The 20,677-nt window shown below is 40.4% G+C and overlaps 1 protein-coding gene across 1 annotated transcript in view; it reads right to left on the bottom strand.

Moving 5' to 3' along the window:
- Positions 1–12,991, bottom strand: part of LOC124052964 (SH3 and multiple ankyrin repeat domains protein 1-like) — a 29,566-nt gene extending 16,575 nt beyond the window's left edge. The window contains exons 1-14 of the mRNA XM_046377807.1: positions 12,175–12,991; positions 7,812–8,015; positions 5,476–5,547; positions 5,287–5,395; positions 4,977–5,128; positions 4,106–4,273; positions 3,804–3,845; positions 3,034–3,150; positions 2,851–2,928; positions 2,613–2,679; positions 2,187–2,362; positions 1,914–2,044; positions 974–1,113; positions 362–475 (exon numbers count right to left, since the gene is read on the bottom strand). Of these exons, the coding sequence (XP_046233763.1) occupies positions 362–475; positions 974–1,113; positions 1,914–2,044; positions 2,187–2,362; positions 2,613–2,679; positions 2,851–2,928; positions 3,034–3,150; positions 3,804–3,845; positions 4,106–4,273; positions 4,977–5,128; positions 5,287–5,395; positions 5,476–5,547; positions 7,812–8,015; positions 12,175–12,672 (2,068 nt within the window). The 5' untranslated portion in view covers positions 12,673–12,991. The remainder of the gene's footprint in view (positions 1–361; positions 476–973; positions 1,114–1,913; positions 2,045–2,186; positions 2,363–2,612; positions 2,680–2,850; positions 2,929–3,033; positions 3,151–3,803; positions 3,846–4,105; positions 4,274–4,976; positions 5,129–5,286; positions 5,396–5,475; positions 5,548–7,811; positions 8,016–12,174) is intronic.
- Positions 12,992–20,677: the final 7,686 nt, after the last annotated feature.

The following is a 20,677-nucleotide window of genomic DNA, read 5'->3' as shown; positions in this document are numbered from 1 at the left end:
TACGTGTGCCACTGTCTGCCGCACAAGGACCTGCTGACATGTGCTGGGTGTTAAGTGACTTAAAGAATAGTTCCGGCCTGAGGGAGTCTGTAACCCAGTTTTCCGCATGCCATTTCTCCAATCTGTGTGTTATTTTGTATGATTATGTGTCTTGTTAACCCACCTCTTGACATTATTAATGTAATCTCAAAACAACAATAGCTAAATATAACTTAACTGTCTGTCAAAATCTTTTTCTTGTTACCACAAAATTACCACAAAATCCATAGGGACTAAAAAATAGACTACAGACATCTGCTATGGACAGAACTAAGTTTTAGAAAACAATATTGAGGAGAAGCTTCCACTGGTTTTGTCTCACCTAATCGATTGTCTTTGCTGAGACCTGCCACCTCCTCCACACATTCTGAGGGAAACCAGCCAGTGCGACCTTTCACTGTTCCTTCCCAGTATCCCCCTTCTCCTACACTTAACACTGAGACAGACAGACATATAGATAAATGGATGAATAAACAGACAGACGGAAATAGATGGACAGAATTTAATTTTGGTAGTAAATCTACTGCCACAAACACTGATATATTTCCCTAAACCATCCCTGTTTACCTTTAGCTACCATTTTTGTTATATAATAACACTGTACAATCCGCTGAGAACGGATAGGAACATTTGTGATGACTGGATGTGTCTGCTCCTGCTTTTCATTTCTCTTGTCTACAGTCCTTTCCTCTCTCATATATATCTCTTCTTTGCTGTTTATGTTTTTCTCTGCAACAAATTTTGCTGCGGCTGCACTTGAATTATCTTAACATTATACCATATCACCCGCAGTTGAGAATGTTCAGGTGATTACCTGTCAAACAGCATGATTCCAGCATTAAATGCTGATTTTTAGTAATACTGAAATCTTCTCAGGCAGATTTTTCCTCATACATTCATGTTGTATCACTTGTAAATGTCAACTTTATCTCACCTTTAACTTTGTCCCCTTTGCTAAGTGAGAGCTCTCTGTCTCCACTAGCAGAGTGGGCACGAGTGGCCACATAAACCCGGCCTGGCACTGCAGTGTACATACGCTTCATCTGACCTCCCCCACTGCCTGCAGAGGTTCCACTACAGAGGGACACAGACAGACAGACAGACAGAGGGAGGGGGAGAGAGAGAGAGATAGACAGTCTCTTACAAAACTGATAAGTCTGTGTCGCACAAAGTGGAAAAACAAGCGAGACAAAGTGAGACGACATACAGCTTGTCAGGCTACATCAGAGACAGTCAGTGGATGAGTCATACTAATCAGTCATACCAGCAGTCAGAATGAATGCTGCAGTCTTATATTTACTAACAGTGTCTAGCATTCAGTGCTAATTATTTATCAGGTATATAAAAAAAAGTTAAAGATTCTGACCCAGTAAGTGTGATTCGATTCTGAGCAATAACAATACTCTAACGCACACAAATTATTTTAGTAATTAGAATACTTAATTATTGGAAAATTAAAATAATTAGAAACTTATGTAGGGTAGAAGTTAATGTCATTTACAGTAGTTCATGTTTAGCCACAAGAGCAAACATGGCTCTAAACATGGCAATGCTGACTCATTGATCAGTTCACTACTTTGGTCCAGACTGAAATAGCCTCACAACAACTGAGTACAGTCCCAATCAGGACAAAATCTTACACATACAATAATTACTCCTACATGATGCATCACAATGACTTTGGTGATCTAGAATATCAGCCATCATCATGAGTTTTACGTTTTCCAGTACCTTGGTTTATAACCAAATGCATGCAAAACTGATTTAATCCACATATTTTTTTTGTATACAACCAACTACCCGTTGGTAGATGGACTTCAAGGACCTGATGAGAGAGACCACTCTTCTTCCCTTCCTGTACACAGCCTCCTTACCCCTGCCTGCCTCTTGGCTGTCGGTGCCTCTCCTCTGTATCACTTTGGCCTCCTCTCCCTCTGGATGGGGAGCGAGTGCGAGTTCTGGGGCTGCTGGAGCTTCTCACACCAATGGAGGCCCTGCGTTGGCCCTGCATTAACACACAAAGTCCCATAGCGACAAGCTGATCAAAGCTGATCTTGTGCCTCACTAGAAGCAAAAGTTTGAGAAAGCAATACAACATCAGCAGTGCCTATCTAATGTCACACCATCCTCCTAACGGTCCTCAGTACCTGTCCTGGGTTGGGATTGGTTGCGGCCTTGTTGGGCGGAGCCAGAGGGTCAGACTGGGACATGGTGTTATCGCTGTTAGCACGCAGTAGGGGGTGGGAGTGAACTGAGGGAAGAGGCAGGGTGTGGGCGCTCTCTTTTCGCTTGGGAACGTACTTTGGAGATTCCAAAAAGGGCACTGAAGATGTGGGTGTGAGGGTTATGGGAGAAGGTTCAGATGAGTGAGAAGGTGTAAGCAGTGAGGGAGAGCAATGGGGTTTAATGTGATTGGATGAAATGGAGGCAGAAATTAAGTAGATTGTTAGGGAAAAACATGGTTGATTGCAAGGGCAAATACATGATAGATTCAGGAAAGTGCAAAGATGTTGGAAACTGGTAGTAACATTTCACAGTCCCCTCAGAGGAGACAGTTTGGCAGGAAAGCTTACCTACGTCAGAGTCTTTGTGATTTTTGATGATTTCCCCGAGTTCAAAATGACCAGACATTATAGCTATCTGCAAACATGAAAAAAACAAACAACAACAACAATACATGAGATGTAATCATTACATATTGTGTTGTCGTCCTTTGTTTTATTTGTTAGCGACATGACTTTTGGTTCAATGTACAAATTCAATTTCACGTCGAAAACATTATAAAAATGCATACAGTGTTAAACCACATACCTGAAAAGGGGTCTGACCATGCTTGTTCTTTGCCTCCTTATTTGCTCCCCTGTACAGAAGAACGCGGACACAACTTTCCTGATAATTCAGAGAGGTTAAGTAATCGGTTAACACCTTTAGAAGAAACAGAATAATAATTATGGCGATAACACTTTCATATCAGCGAACCGTTTCTATACTTGCCTTGTTGTACAGGGCAGAAATGTGAAGTGCAGTGTTCCCTGAGGCATTTTGAGAAGAGGTGTCTGCCCCATAAAACAGCAGATGCTCCAAGTGCTGGGCAAAGCCATTCTGGCACGCCTTACAATGTCAAGAGAGTGATAGAAATATCCACAAATTGTCAGAGACAATTTAAAGTAAGGAGAGTGATTTTATACAAGACTGTTTCAGTACAATAGAATTAGGCAGAAACAAGAAGCGGATGAAAGATAATGCAAAGGAGATACAAAGAGAAAGAAAGGGAAATAATATGTCTCACATCCACAGTTAGATCCATAATTACTTATAATTACATTTCACCATGGCGGAAAAGAAAGGAAACAAAAAACATTAAAACAACAGAAATGAATCCTCTGCAGCCTGTGAGGTTTCCTCATATTTTTCTGCGGGGACTAAAATATCACAAGATATGTACAAAGTAAAGAAAGAAAACACGGCGCATGGCAAAACCAAAATAAAATACCATGACAACCGGCTCGCAGCACAAACGCAAATTTACCAGAATGTCACAGAGACATAATGTAGGCAATGCACCCATATCTACAATAAGAAAGAGCTAATATCCAATACTCTTTCTGAACTGGACTCATCATAAGATGACCCAGACTTGGACGGGTTTAAGGAAACGATGCTGTTCAGTTTATCTGCATTTTTTTGTTTAATCACATCACAGTTTTCAGTGTCTTTGCCTCTGAAGGCTGATGGGAATGATGAGATGGGAGGATGAAGGGTACCTTATGTATTTCTTCCATTCCAAACTCCTCTTCATCTCTGTGCTATGGAAAGAGAGAAGGAGGGAAACAAGGAGAGAGAATGGAGAGATGAGTGAGGAAGGCACGGAGGGGGAGGGAGGGGGTGAGAAAATGCTGAGGACAGAGATAAGACAGGGAAATGCTGGTGCATTGCTTAAGTTTACATGAAGACAGACAAAGACCAGTGATGCCTGACATGAAAATATGAAAGGAAACCACAGATGGACAGATTTGTATTTGCGGAGTTCAATTCAAATCTAAAACATGAAACTGTCCATTGGTACCTGATGGGACTCATCCCAGCCATTCTCGTCCCTTGTCCCCAGCTTTGCTCTGTAGTACAGCAAGGTCTCGCAACAGGAAGTGTCACCCCCCGTCAGTACAGTGTGGTACAGGGGGGTCAGGCCACAGCGGTCTTTGTAGTTTGGAGAGGCTCCAAGGGACAACAGAACCTGGCAAGACAAAAGACAAGCACGAGTTTTCTTATGTAGGTGGGTGTGCATATTCTGTCTGCATATACAAACAAGCTGAGAAAGGAGGAGAACAAAAGAAAGAAAGAAAGAAAGAAAGAGTATTGTGCGTATGGCTGGGCATTATTTTAATGATTATGCTCCCGCTAATCAATACAAAGCAATGTTTTTATAAAATGAACATTCCCATGATTAAATCAGTTATAGTCTATGTGTATAAACATACAGTGTGATTATTTAACATCTGAACCCTTATAAAGGTAGTGCTTTATGACCATTATTATGATTATAGATATATATTTCCTGGAACAGCGACACTTTTACAAAGGTGGATTATGTTATGCAGTTTGCAAATGTGAAAGTGGCTTGGGCATGTGGTTCTTTGAAAGCAACATGAGGCTGCTAACATTGTTCTCTCTGTGAGACAACAATGTTGCAAGAACAGCAATCACAACTTGAAACAAACTCACAGTGTTATGCCTACAGTATTTAGGGCACTGTGAAATGCTTTTCATCATCTTTAAATACCACGGCCACCCACATTTGATGCAGCATTTACAATGGTCGTTTGTTCACTCAACACTATTAAATAAAATGTTTAAGTTACTTTGTGTGTCCTAATGATAATCTTATCATAATCTTGTTTGCGATCTGCATGCACGAGGCATTCATTCACAGTCCTTACCAGCAGCCCAGCATGATTGTGGGCCCTAACAGCTTTGTGCAGTGCTGTGAAGCCATCTCTGTTTCTAAAATCCAAATGGGCGCCACCTTGAACCAGCACCCTGATGCCCTCCACCGGCAGGCCTGACTGCACAGCCACAGAGAGCGGGGTCTCTGAGCCACAAAGGTGGGGGTTGGGGGTCAGGGAGGACGGCAGGTAGAAGGATGAAAGTGAAAGTCCACCCTCAGACACTTCAAAGAATGATTTTTCATACCTATTCAAAAATGTAATTTTCTCTGTGACAGTACACACAGAGTTGTGGCAAACTCACCTCCGCTGTCAGGGTCATGAAAATTTGGATCAAGACCTTTGTCAAGGAGTTTTGCTATTTTCTCTATTGTTCCGCTCTGAATGTAATCCAGGAACTTCTTCAGACTGGCCTGAGAGGGGAAAGCGGATGTCAGTGAGTGGAAATGATTACTATGCACCAGCAATGTTCAGTAGACATGAGAAGAAATACCTTTGTGCTGAGTTTGGACAGAGCCTTTTCATCCAGATTTGTCTGCTTATAAACTCTAGTTTTGTACCTAAACTGAGGACCAGAAAAAGATATGTGTGAAAACGATGATTCATCATACTGCAACACAGCTCAGTCATAGTGTACATAGGGGGAAGTGTATATTAGATGGTGTTTCACAACATGAGCTATGTTTTTATTTATTTATTTTGTTTGTAGGGTTATACTTTTTGAACAAATAATGAAATTTAATTAATTTTGATATTGCAGCTTAAAATTAAATCTGCAATGAAGATGCACTGTTACTCCTTTTCACTGTAGCCAAATTCTCTCACCGCTTCCAGAAATTTACTCTCCCACTCAAAGTGTTTGGAACAGCTCCTCGATGCATTTCTTTGAAATACTGAGTCAGATTTGGTTTCCTGTCTTTTTGAGAAGTTTGCTCACATGCAAGGCTGAACTGGTTAAACCTGTAATGTAAGGTCAATGCATGAATTTATATAAAATAAGGTAAATGCAGGAGTATTTTACATCTTGACTTTGGTAATGACAAACTAGACTATCTGCAGATTATTTCCAGAAAAAAAAAGACTTTTAATTTAAAATGATATTTGACATAAAGTTTTTAATTATAGATAAAGGAAGTTCCTGTAAGTGTCAGTTCTATAAATGTCCTTAGAAGCACCCAAACTGTGTACACAGTGAAAAAATTCATTGTGATCATTTATCAAAATGGTTGTTAAATCTCCTTTTCTGTTTTAATTTAACCATATCAAATATTGCCCATATAGGACCACATACATCACAGAATTGACATAATGTACTGCATAGCTCTACAGTGTTCTCTAAAACGTAGTCACTGATATAATATATCAGGTTACTCTGACACCTATAGTATGATTACATAGGGGTTCTATGCTTACCAGAACTAAAAACTGAATTTGTTTAAACAATAAAATAAAACATAAAAATGTAAAATGATTAAATTGTGTACAGGCAGCACTAGGAATGTTCTTATGTGGTCTAAATGTTTCAGAGCCTTTTCTATTCTGCCAGGAATAAAAATCAGGAGATGAAAGAAAAACATTGGATTAAAATATGGTCTAGAGAATGAGTCTTCAAAAACTCCATTGAATCATAAACACAACGTCCTTCAAAAGATGAATAAATTCATTTCAGGTGGGTTTGCCTTCCATTTCCTCTTTGAATAGGAGACCACATCAATGAAAACCACCTGACTGGATGTACTGTCTATACAATCAGTCCTGTACTGTGATGGCAAACCATTTTACAGGCAGAGGAGTGTGGAGGTGAGAGGAGGTGTTTAGCTCCCATGTAGCAGCTGACTGTTGAGCTGAACCTCTCACAGCACCTCTGACTGTCAGTGAGCACCTATTTGTTAGAGCTGTGTTTGGTTAGGATAAAGAACCAAATGCAGCCTGATACCAATAGCTACAATGTCCCTAATAGTAAGTGGTGGTACATGGTGAGAACTAGAGCCAAAAGCAACTCTACACCAGCAAATACTGCTCCAAATATAAGCACTGAAGTGGTTCGTGTGGCATTACTCATGTTATAAATATATACATTCATGGAGCTATGAGATACATTCTCTCTTGGAGCAGAATTTAGTTACAAGGCCTCATCAGTATGCAATCATGTCCTAATCTGGACCCTTTCCAAGAGTGTAAACACTCTGGATTGAAGCCAAACCATGAGTGCAGGACATTCTCTCAACCCCACCCAGCTAATCAACATCTACAGCAGCAAGACCACCAGAGGGCACTGTGAGATAACTGTATCACAGCACGATAACTTGATGTCTTCTCACAGCCCACTTCCTGAAGAGGAAATAATTTCATTTGTAGGTTACATAATGTACAGAATGCAATTAGATCCATGAGGTGGATATTATTTTTGTCAAAATTTGTTTACAGTTCATTTACTGTGTTGAACCTGGGAACTGTAATTTTTTTAAAAAAAAGCCTAATCTCCAAGTAATTTATCAGTAATTGTAGAACATTACTTAAGAGTTTCATTAGTTATGTGTGATTACATTTTATTGAATATGTTAATATCATCAAACCACAGAAGCTGCAAAAGAGAAAAAGTACATTAGCTGTAAAAGCTGCTGTTGATTCACTTTTTTTTTGTTCTGTACTTTTTTCAAGAGAATATCTAGAGAATCACATAATAAAATACTAAAATTACACGAACTTAAATAATTCTAATTTAAGATTCTTCATTCTTTCATATTTGGTCAAAATTTCAAATGGAGTGTTGGTGTTAAGGGGATATTTGGACCCTGAGTCACTTTCACACCATTTCTACCTCCATACCTCCAGGTAAGGCACCCCTTTCTCAAAGGACTGTGAGTAGTCTCGCAGGGCCCGCTCCTCCTCCAGGAACTTGGCATCCCGTCCTTCTCCAGCCGGCTGGAAGAGGCCATAGTTGTAGGCGTCCCACAATGACTCGTTGAGGGAGCAGATGATATGCTGCTTAGCGCTCCACACCGTGCAGTCCAGGTCAAACTGGAGACACCTCTGAGAAACACAAAGAGAGCACAGGGCAGTGTGGAGGTCAAAACCCACAGAGGTGGAGATGTGCTAACGTTTCTCTCATCTACAACTGCTCCGGAGGCTGAAATTATCAGTTGTGGAAGAAGTATTCAGATCCTCTTCTAAAGTGAAAGTACTAATAACACGCTACTATTTTTTAAGGAAAGTACTAAAGTCAGTATCAGTGTTTTGCTATTACTGTATGATTTTTTTGGATTAATATATGCTGCATTGTCATGTCTTAGTTGTATTAATTTTAAGCACTATGCACAGTAATGCAATGCATCATGTTTTATAAGATCATCAGATGTCTGTGAGAAGAACATATATGATCTATGTAAAGTAAACAAAAACTGTAAAATAGCATTTTTTTTAAAAATTGTAGTCTTGCTACTTTTACTCAAGTAAACAGTCTGAAAATTTTAGAGTTCTTCATCACTGATTCCTCACTGAAGCAGTCTTTCTTAACCTTAAATATTCTTTTTGATTGATTTTATAGTTGTTTCTCTGAGCTACCTCTACCAGCTCTCCTTGAGAAAAGTTTCTATCATTAATACAGCAACTAATTCAGTGGTATTATATTTGCATGTTGTGTTTCATTACTGGTTTTGCACGTAAACCTATGCATGTGCACAGTTATATTAACACACACAATCCAACTACATTTAGTCAATATGGTTAACTTTAAATATCTGGCCAATTGAGTTTAATTATTGGGGATTAATAATGTAGCATGATGGTTAATCAGTTAATGATTGATGAAAGCATGCAGAATGTGAATGCATTGCTTTTAAATAATTAATCATCTGCCACACTCATGGAAATAGAATGACTTATGCTGTCCTTACAGTCAGTGCTCTCAGGATATTAGCTCAGATCAGTCTGTTTTCACTCCACTTTCTGTCTTTACTCCTATTAAAGGAAGTAAAGATTCTATACAGGAATAAATATTTCCCTTTCGTTATTTTCTTCTTTGATCTCTGTATGCATAATGTCAGATTTATGCCACAATCCAGAGGAAGAAGAGGAATGAGTTTGCAGAGACAAGCGCCTTTGCCTCTTACTGTATGCCTGTGTTGATACGCCAGAGGTTCACAAGCCACAGTGAAAAAATACCTCGGATGTATTATGTGTATGTGGCATGCCTAACCAGATTTCACAGGGATTTGTGCACTGGCCATTTCCTTATATTATTCCATTTTCTTGCATTTCCACAGGAGGACCATCTTCTTTTTATTGTTTCCTCATTAAAATCTGGAGGACAGAGCTGACGGGGTGTGGGATTTAACAACAGAGCTGATAGGCCTGAATGAGATGTATGCTTCTAAGCTATTGTTCCATTTCAGAGAACTGTAAGCAAAACTGCACAGCTCAGCACACTTCCATGTCCCCTTCGCCCCCCTGGAGCCTACCCCCACACCCCCACTAGGTTGCACTATTTGATAGTGTAGCCAACTCTATTGGCATGGCAACCAGTTCATTAGTGAAAGCAGGGACCCGTTGCTGTAGCAATGTCTTGTTGGTCCCTGGGAGGTAAACCACATGATGAGGTTTGTGTGTGTGTGTGTGTGTGTGTGTGAAGGAGTTGTAAAGTATATGTGTGAGGCTCTGTGTGTGTGTGTGTGTGTGTGTGTGAAAGAGAGACATCAAGGGGTTAATCCCTGAGAGAGAAGTCTAATATTATGTATACTGTATATTACAGTGACACCTTTATCCCCATTGTGCTGTTTTATGCAATCAAGTATTTTTAAAGATTTTTCTGGCACTATTTGTCCCCACTCAGGAGTGTTATTTAGACCTTCACTGTGCAGTATTTTTGCTTTATGTTAATGCATATATCTTCTTGATTTTTCATTCCCCTCTCGCTTAGCAGCATTCATTTACTCCCTCTCTTCATCCCTGTTTAATTCAGCTCAATAACATTTTAGCTGCAAGGTTTGGGGGTGCAGAGTGTTTGTCAGTGGCATGCAGAGCTGAATATGATGCCTGTGGTTGAGACCTAAGAGCATCACTGATGCCTTCTACATATTTCTCCCTTTCCAGTGACTCTCACTTCCTCAGCTCTCCCCAAACTCATTAAAAACCTATTAGATAATTAGCAATTACTGTTATATTGAGGGCAGATTAGCTGACATGTAGAACAATCGGTATGTTCAGGGAGTTGAAAATGGAGTAAGGAAGATGGGGGAGGGGTTACAGTGGGGCACCGATTCTCACCTGGATTTGGCATGTGTGGGCTGATCAATTCTCACCTGCCACCACCGTACAGCCGAGAACTGCTGTAAGTGGGAATTGATGCTAACTTCAGTTTTGAAAACTAATTATGACCATATCTGACCCAAGACAGATGCTTATATGATGTTGTTGAATGAATATGTCTGCCCTCAAAAGTTGCTCAACACAAGTCAAGCTCTGTTATTTTTTCTTAATTCCTTTTGAGACTCATCCTTGGGCTAGTGGGATGATTGGAATGAAAATGCTTTGAAATAAGAGATGTGCTTGTACAGTTGTGCACACTATTTGACTAATGTAAAATAAATGTATACATTAAGTACCCACTGGTCTTTTTCAGAGACTAATTTGAAACAGATGTAAAGTCAACACTGCAGCAAAATGACTTGAATGAGTTCAGGTATAGTATGGAGCTGTTTTTCAGGTGTTGGGCTCGGCCCCTGACTTCCAGTGATGGGAATCTTAATGCTTCAGCATACCAAGGCACTTTGGACAATGCTATGCTGCTAACTTCGTGGCAACAGTCTGAAGGGCCTTTTCTATTTCTGCATGACTGACCCCCAGTGCGCAAAGCAAAGTCCATAAAGACATAGTTGAATGAGTTTGGTGTGGAAGACACTGACTGGCCCACACAGAGTCCGGACCTCAACCCTACCCAAGACCTTTGGGATGAACTGGAATGGAGATTGTGAGCCAGACCTTTTTGTCCAACATCCTGGATAGGAGCACTGCCATCTTGGTGAGAGCCTGCGCAGTAGCGATGAGACGGTGGAGCTACTGTATCAAGTTCCCACCTTTACACCCACTTGACCCAATTGCAAGCAGAGCTCAGCTGTCAATCATTATGTTTCACCCCCTTTTATTTTTACAGTAAACAACTAACTAATTAAAATCAAATTTCAATTAGAAAAATGATCACATGGACAAACATCTGCATGATAAGAACTAAAATGACAGAAACCACTTTTGAGAGAAATTTATTTGTTGGGTACTTTGAGTTTTTATTTTGGCTGAAGTCTTATCTGCTTACATTGAGGAAGATGGGTTTATGAACTATACTGGGACCCAAAAAAAGGGGGCAATTGAAAAGTTCTGGCTTCATTTTTGGGAAGCTCTCACGTCGTCCATCTTTATATACAGTCAAGGTTACTGGTCCAGTGAAACAGTACACCAAATCTAGTTTAAAATGCATGCAAGGACACTGGTGAGACTAATAAGCCAGATACTTGAGTTCTGACCAAACAAGAGAGTTTGCCTTTCTGTAATCTGAAATGTTGTGTTTTCTCGGGGGCAGCCGTGGCCTAGAGGTTGGAGAAGCGGCTTGTGATCGGAGGGTCACCGGTTCGATTCCCTCACCGGACGGGCAGGAAAAATTTGGGTGTGGTGGAGTGATTAATGTGAAAAAATACTCCCCCCCTTCATTAGCCGGCTGATGTGCCCTTGAGCAAGGCGGTTAACCCCCAATATGCTCCCCGGGCACTTGATGCAGCCCACTGCTCCTGTGTGTGTTTCACTGCATGCAATTTGCCAGGTGTTGCATGTGTGTGTTCAACTAAGGATGGGATAAATGCAGAAAACGAATTCAGTATGTGTGTATGTAAAAATATATATACTGTCAATAAAAGTTCATTCTTCTTCTTCTTCTTCTTCTCAAATGTCGTTGCATTTAGACCTTCAGGGTCGCCATATGTTTCACCTTTATTTGCCTTCAGTTTAGATATGAGGAACTGACCTTGTGCTACTTTATTTTTTGTCTGCCTCTGCTTTTTTGAATCTTTGGACTTTTTCTTTTGTATTTTCAAATTGGTTTCAAATAAGGAAGAAGAGCCTGTGATTGTTTAATGTGTTTCATTATTCCATGATATCTGCATGGTGTTTGGCCATGGTGTTTTTGATGAGAACATGCACCTACTGTTTGTTTGATATCGGGAATTCCAATGCGAAACACCATCATGGTCAGGAAAGTGTCCTCCAGCAGAGCCACTGTGGTCATGCTACGCTCCATGAGAGCTCGTCTCTTCTGCAGCGCATTCAGGCCTGTGTGATGAGCCTGCTGATTGGCTGCAATGAGATGATGCTGTTGCTTACTGGGCAGTTGATGATGTAGCGGGGCTTGATTGGTCATGTATGTGACACCCCGGTTGCTCAGGTTACCCGGCCTCAAAGGTCGGTCTGCTCTCTGTCTTCCGACCACAATGGCTGCTGGTTTCACCACCTCGCCACCTTTTCCTTCCCAGGCTTGACGTCCTCCCGTCATTTCCTTCTCCTCCAGATCCTCTAACCTTCCATTCTCCGTGTCACGTCCACCTTCTCCTTTTCTGCTTTCTCCTCCCTGCTCCTCTTCCTCCTCCTCATCCTCCCCATCTTTGTCATCCTGACCGGGATAAAAGTGCTCGTTATTTCCCAGCATCCTTTGCGGTGCAGGGGTCACTGCAGAGAGGGCTGAGTGACATAGCTGTCATGGAGATAAAACATGGCTATCCCATGAGACTGGCTTCATCCTTAGAAACATGCTGTGGGAAACAGGCAGAGAAGGGAGTAAACGTTGGTCATTTAACCTCATTTAATAATTTCATTGAAAAATAAGTATGTGTATAGTTCAGGTACGTAAAAACATACGTGCAATAATAGAAAATCTAGCCACCGGCAATGCTGATAAGTCCACATGTGTGAATGAGCACAGAGCTGGTCCACATTTTCCATTTAGCCACTGGGAATGCATCAGGGAATAGCCGGCTGATGAAAGACATGCTATATATAAACTCTGTGAATTTGCATCACGTTTTTTTTTTTTTTTTTTTCAGAACTGAGAGCGAGTTGGAGTTGGATGTGCAATTTACTTTCACACAAGGTCAAGAAGATCATTGCTACTTTTGTGGTAATGGAGCCAACCTATGTCTGAGGCACAACCCAGGGCTAACGGCTAAATGTGAGCTCCTTAAAGGAAAATTCCACCCTCAGATTCTTGTGCACAGTTACACATCATCAGTTACCAGATGTTTGTTGTGATGCAGGTGCTCCTTTTAAAATGAGGTGTTGGGACTGACACTCTATTCGCTGTTCTTCTGCCTGCCTTGACAATGTCCACATGGTTCAGCGAAAGTGATAGTGACATCGTTCAGAAACATGTCTGAAATTGTTGTGCAAGTTCAGCCACAATAAGAACACTGTGGTGGGCAATATACTTCAGACCAAATAGTGACACAAAATATGGGGCTTCTGCTTTGATTATTGCTATAAAGCCAATAGAACTGATTACATAAAGTATCTGTATACACTTTGTATCTTCAGTTTATTTCTACTAATTCTTGTCTGCTACATAATCCACGATCTGTTCTTTCAGGTTATATTAACGGCAGTCCATGTTCCAGCTTAAGGGGCTTTTGGGTGATAACCAGAAAAGGTGCTCAGAGAACTGAATCAGTCTCTAGGAAGTCACATCTGAGAATACTGGCATTTACTCAGATTGTAGTTGTTAACATAGCTTCAGAACTGCAGACTCCTTGAGTGGAAAAACTGCTTCATATGCAATGATTATTCCTTCATGAATGGCTGCATAAAGTGCAGTTGACACCAAAATGTGATCTTTTCTGTTGATGATTTTATAACAGATTTTCCTGCCATTATGACATAAAAATATCTTGAGTAGCATGATGTCAGGCTGTCTGCATTTGGTCAGTCATCTGCAGGCAGAAGAAAAAACTATTAAACAATGAAATGGATACAAAAATAAAACTTGCACCACCAAAAGCTATTTGAAAATTTGAAAACAGTCTCAATCAGGGTGGATTTTTGCTTTAAGGTTATTTCATTGCTTTTCAGATTTGGCATACTGGCGCCTCCATATGTTCTGTCCTGGTTTTTCTGTGGTGAAGTGTGGCTACAGGGGCTTTGCCATCATGCAGATCTGGACCATTGCCAACAGCTGCCTTAATGATGGTGAATGACGTAGGGAATCTCCCAGTGTCTCACTGGCAGTTTGGTGCTCTGAATATCTTATGAGTTGGGAGTCTGAATTAGATGGGTATCTGAACACTCAGATGGACAGATGGAACTCAATAAAATATCACATTAGACTATGGAGACACAACTCAAATTAGGACACAGATCTAAACTCATTCAGTCACAGATTACCAACACACAGATAGAGAGTCAATCAGTTATTATTAAAATGTGTATTTAAAAAAAAACATGGTGTTAATGGAGGTTAAAGGGGCATTAGGTGATCTATGACTTTTGACTTATCAACCTCTATTGGTGACCAAGGACATCAACAGGTGTCTGGCACAGCTTACGGCAGCCTGTAATTGACATAGATAATAATGTAGAGATGAAGATGCTAGCCAACAGGGAGAGATCCAACAGAAACATTTGATGAAGGGGCCAGTGGGTATATCCATATTCAGATACTGTAACAAGAGGACTACTGAGTTCCTTTTTCGAGTGGGCTTAAAAACAAAAGGTGTTTTCTAATAATGACTCCACCTGTGATTGCTGCACAGTCAAAAATGTATGTGTGTTTGCGTGAATTTGTATATATCTACAAAGGCTGAGTATCTGTGCAAAAACAGGAAGATGAAGAAGAATACCAAAGGTGTTGTAGGTTGGCTGGTTGCCTGAGATTGGAGTAATTTCTCATGTGAAGTAAGGTTTGGCATCAGAATCAGACTTAGGATTGTTTATGGGTAAAGGTGACCCTTTGTTGCATATGTCTATAACCAATTGCAATTTGTTCACATTTAAGAAAAACAAATAAATAAATTAAATCAAATATGCTTAACTGTGGCTTGCAGAAATGTGTTTTTTCTGCTTTTCTGTACTGTTATTCACCTCACAATCTCTCTCATTTATCTTGTGACCCCATGTGGGGATCCTAATTGACATCAGGCTAGGTTAGTTTTAGGGTCTGAGTTCAGAGAGAAGGGATGGATCAATTTTCTGACCCTGAAATTTAATCTTTGACATTGGTTAGTATAACCATAAACGTATATTGCCTGCAGCTGTGCATTATTATGATTTTTGACACTAACTGCAACTTTAAAGGCAACTATATTTTAAATGCCTTAATTATAAGATCAGCAGTGTTTGAACGATTGGCTGAATATATGCAAAACTGTTCAAGCCTGGTCTGTTTATGTCCCACTGGCCAAAAGGAAGTCTGCTAGTTGAGCATTTCTTGGCAAAAAAAAGGGATATCACGGAGGAAAGAGGTCTGACTAGGGTCGATTCCCCAAGATGCTCTGAGAGTGACAGGGTGGGCCATTCCAACCCAAACGCAATATCTGTCAGAGTGAGTGACCCAGGACTTGAGAAAAAAGTATCTAACCGTTCATCCATCCATTTTTATGCTTTTCCAGGGCTAGGTTGTATGGTGTCAAAGCACATTCTGGCAAACACATGCAAAGCTTTGTTCCTTAAGATTTTATTACTGCAGGGAGAAAATATAACAGCTACAAGAGAGCTCAGCTGTTTAATTACCTATAGCCTGAAATCCATATTCAACATACAGTACATTTAATCATTATTAGAAGGGAATAGCACACTGGCCGTTGATACAAATATGATTAGCATGTTCAAAATGTATGTATCACATTTGGGCTGAAAAACCTTTCTAATCAAAAGCTGACAAAGAGCCGCTTGTTAGCAGTTTATTTAGGCAATTAACACTATCATTCAAGTACACCAGGAGGGAATAGAGGAGGTTGATTTATGGACAAAGCCTCATCAAATATTGATCAACACTGAGTCTGCACTAGGCCAGATAACGAACTACAGAAACAGGCTGGGAGTAGGCAGCAGCCTAATAATTGGGATGTAAAAGCAAAAGGGGAATACGCAGGAGAGAAAGAAGAAGAGCTGTAGTTTGCATAAAGCAGAGTAATCAGAATGAAAGAAAAAAGCAGGGGTGAGACATCCACCGTGGATGGAAGAGAGATAAGAATGAGTGGAGAACCCAGCTGAAATTGATAGTGATGTAAGGATAAAAACAGGATGAAAGGAGGCGTAGAATTTTGTGGAAAAGGAAATGCTGTTTAATGTCATAGTCCAACAATGGAAACTCCAATCACACCTCCTGAAATGCTCCCCTCTGCCTGCGTGGATGGTGTCTTGTCTTTGCCATCCCATCTTTTCCTTCTTCATCCTGTCATTCAGCTCCTACGCTTTGTCTTAACAATAGCTCAGACTTAGTCAGTCTCCTTTTGCTAGCTGTTTGGCTCTCCTGTCCCTGTGCTGGCCATTGTCTCTCCAACAGTCTTGACTTTTCTTTCTCTTGGGAAAATAGTGGCAGGAGATGGGGATTAATTTCACTTTTCTGACAGAACTGTCTTTCTGTGCCATCTCAGAGGCAGCCAAGTAATTTTTCACTGTCATGCACTGTTTTCAGCCACTCACTCACATTGTTCTTCATTATGAATTATTGACTTATTTGATTATTGTCCTGCATTTCTCTTTGATATTCTCAGACTGGAGGAATATGGTCCAGGTACCCTGTGCCTTCTTACTATGGTTTGCTTGTAGTGTGAACAAGAATTCTAGGCTTATTTTACTGCTTATAGTAGGATCCCACAAAATGGTAAGGTTTTGGAGAGGCTGCAGTGGACTGCAGGGCTCATGATTCAAATGTTTTGTCTCACCTGTCATAGCTGTTGCAACTGTATTAGTTTTGCAAATATGACTGGGACCTCTGACACGTCTCAAAATCCTTTAGTTTGAGCTGTTGTGCAATAAAATCTGATCACAGTGCGCTTGTCTATCTGCTAAAGCCTGTCTGCAAATGTGTGATGTAAAGAATCTGACATTAGAAGATTTCTGATGAGTTTTTAATTTTTTTCGTAAATGCTCAACCTACCTTCATGACCTTCATCAACCTTAATGTCAGTCTCTTATACTCTTATATATATAGTCAAAAGTAAGCTGTTTACAAAGACTGCAGAGTCGCTCTGCCCATGGGATGCCACTCCAGCAGGTTGACTTCTGGTGATTAGAAGCCATGCAGAGACTCAAATAGAGGATTTCGATAGCTCTGGGCCGATGTGGGTCCACAGACAGTAAGGACATGGAATGAAAGTAAGATGAAGAATCAGGACCTGATTAATCACGATAACGAGGACAGAGATGGATACCCTCCTTGAGCACCTGGAAAGCAAAGATGGATGGAGAGATTAGCAGACTGAGGTCATTGGTCTCTCTTGTCTCCATTCGTCTTCACATTTTCTGTACATTTTGCTTTTTGCAAACCCTCGCAAAGTTGCACTAATGGCTTTGGGGTTCATTTGGTTGCTTTAGTCATTTGGGTTCCTGATAAACAAAAGATTATGCATGTGTTGGCTAATAAGTCAAACTCAAGTTTGCTGTGATGCAAATTATGCACAAAGCAAAATAAAGTATCTAAGGAATTTTAATGTCATCCCTATTTCACTTGCATTTTAAATGATTAATTATTAATCCATAGTCTTCTGTTAAATATCTTACTGTCACTACATACATTATCTATGTGTGCTCTGTAGAGTTTGCGGTGACAGTGCTTGTGTGCTGCAGGGGTTTCTCCTCTTCTTTTGGCCAGTCTCAAATTAATATTCATAAGAACATTCCCAGTACAATCTATTATAAAGACCTAACGGACAGTCAGTTCAATTCATACTCATATTTCCTCCTCTTGTCAATGTCTCTCTTCATCGCTTTATCTCACTCACTCACTTCCTATGTAGGACAGAGCATGTGTATAGATATATTTTCAGTGTATCGGTCCCCAGAAAGTATAATTGGAGATCATCCAAGGAACAGATTGTCCCACTTTTATGTCCTGCGAAAGTGGAGCGGCCAAGTTCTGTCCTCTATATCCCTCTCTTTCACTGGGTCTCCACCCTTCAGCCTCTTTCTCTGCCAGGGACGAAGAACCATCAAGAACACTTTAAGCCTGCTCCAAAACAGGATGGATGGGATGAGTCACTAAACCTGGGTTGGGAGAGGGCATTTAGTTTTATATGAATGGTACATCACTAGCCATCAGGTCCGGAGGTGGTGCTCTGACGTACTACTGTTTAGAGCAGCAGCACTCATAACAGTTAACTTGAACGAACAATAAAGTGGAAAAATCCTTTAAGTGTCTAAGTCTGTGATCTCTAAAAGATAAAAATAAGGATTAAAAGTAAGTTGATTTGTATGTTTTTCTGTTATAATGACAAGACTTGTCATTCTCAATCAGTAATTGAATCTGTGCTCGATAAAATCAGTTCAAATGCAGGTGCTTAACTGAATTAATCCTACAGGCAGATAACAACTTCAGCAACACATTTATCCTCAATGCCCCCAAACATCCTCTCATTTCCCTCAGCAGGGAGATAGAAATTCTCCAACATAAATGGCCGCCTTTTAGTCAATTGCATATCTGATGTTAATCAAACAAAAAAGATAACCCTGATAATCAGTAATTACGTGGATGAATAAAATAATTAATCCCAGCTCTCCATTTCACAATAAACATCCAGTGTCTCTGATCTGCGTTCCAGCTCCACCCTCCCCATCAGTACCACGCCAAGGACGAGCTTTTTTGTTTTGTTTTAGGAAAAAGGAGCCTCAGCTTACTTCACAAGTTACACACCTGACGTGCGCATGTGCATACTTACATGCTGTATGATCTCTCTCTCTCTCCCTCACACACACACAAACATTTTGATTCTTGACTCTTTAAGCAGCACTCAAACACATCTGTCCTGGAAAAATATCTAGCAGAGAGTTAGCCAGTGTCAGACCAGTCATGCCGAGCTTGGCTGGCAGTCGCGTGTAGATCAAAGTGGGCTATCTTTCCCTTCAGACTGGATATAATTGGGTCAGGTGGAGCATGCGCTAAGGGCCTCGGTTAGACTAAACTTGGCTGGATGGGCTGGGACACCTCAATGCAGCACAGATTTAGGTGTGAACATCCCCTGCGCTATTTTTAAGACTTCCCCCTTCCCTTATAAACATTGTTTGATACAGTAGCACCTTTTCCCGACTACTCAACAGAAAGCCTTAACTCAGTCTTTAACAGAAATGACTTTTTTTGGCCCATGACCTCATTTTCAGGTTCCGCAATTTTCATGATTCATTCATGAATTAGCATAGTTTTGTAATAGTTCTGAGCTCTAAATGGTTGATACTTAAAACTCATGTGAAGGCAGCTTTTCTATTTAAACATATCAAATATTTCTGTTCTGGTTTTAAAAAATGTCCCATAACCATGAAACCCCGGTACCAACTTTGAGATGGAGGACCTCTGCACAAGTAAACATTATTTCACCAGAACCTTCAATCTGAATATAGTACTGAAACTAATCTCATAATTCACATGTGTTATTGGAGGTTATTATCCCAGCCTAATGAGTGTGGCCCAGTATATGAGACACAATGTTCCTTTTATTGTCTGTTTAGAAATAAAGTGTTCTTGTTGGTGCACAACACCCAGCATCTAATAAATTAAGCTGTATGATTTGAAAAATCTGAAAACTATAACATGTCCAAAGGCAAAAGAAAGGATTTCTAGTTAAGTTCATACAACAAAAAGCTTCCCTTTCACTCACTATAAACAGTGTGACAAAAAGTGCATTAAAATGTCATGAAAACAGACACTTCAAAAGGCAACTTTGCAGCACGTTGCCTTCTGTTTCACAATCACAAAAGAAGGAAAGAAGCGCAGATGCAGGGTCAAAACATTTCGGATAAAACAGATCATCTACGATGTTCCTGGCATCAAGCAACTTTTTCATGTACATCTTTTACTTTTTTGACAAGTCTCCCAACTAGGCAGACCTCAGCACTTTCAGATACTATGAAAGCAGGCTGCAGACAAACCAGTCAGACACACAGAGATGAGTGCAGGTTTAAGGCTTTGGGGTGGCTTTTAAGGCAGATACACAGCCACAAACAGACTGTCCACTAGTGACACTTTCACTTACCTTGCATGTCCATTGACATTAAGGTAACACTGAGAGACAGAAGTCAACAAGATACTAATAAATGCTGTTAGACATGGCTGACAAAGTGAGGACCATGTCGAAGTCTGTCAGGTTCCATTAGAGTTCGTAAACCTACCATGTAATGGAGACTAATTAGTTCTCCAGACAGGAAGACCCTTCATTCTTAACTTTGCACAACATACTTATAACTACCACAGCTGTATAATCCAAATAAAAGATTTTCCATGAAGCCTTCATCCTTAAACACAACATTTATAACCACAGAGGACAATAGAGAGTGTGAAGAGACCTTAAACAGATGTAGTACTCAGCATCATATGAGAATTAGACGGTTTTCTATCAAAGATATTTTGTGGAAAATGTATTTTTTGCACCTGCTCTTGACATTATCAGTTCAGCACTATCTGACTGTGCTGGCTTCAAAAGGGATGCTCAACAGCCCAGAGGCTGGTTTACATC

The sequence above is a fragment of the Scatophagus argus genome, chromosome 21 (genome assembly GCF_020382885.2).
Source record: "Scatophagus argus isolate fScaArg1 chromosome 21, fScaArg1.pri, whole genome shotgun sequence".
In the NCBI taxonomy this organism is placed as follows: domain Eukaryota; kingdom Metazoa; phylum Chordata; class Actinopteri; family Scatophagidae; genus Scatophagus; species Scatophagus argus.
This window is presented reverse-complemented; position numbering and strand designations above follow the sequence as displayed.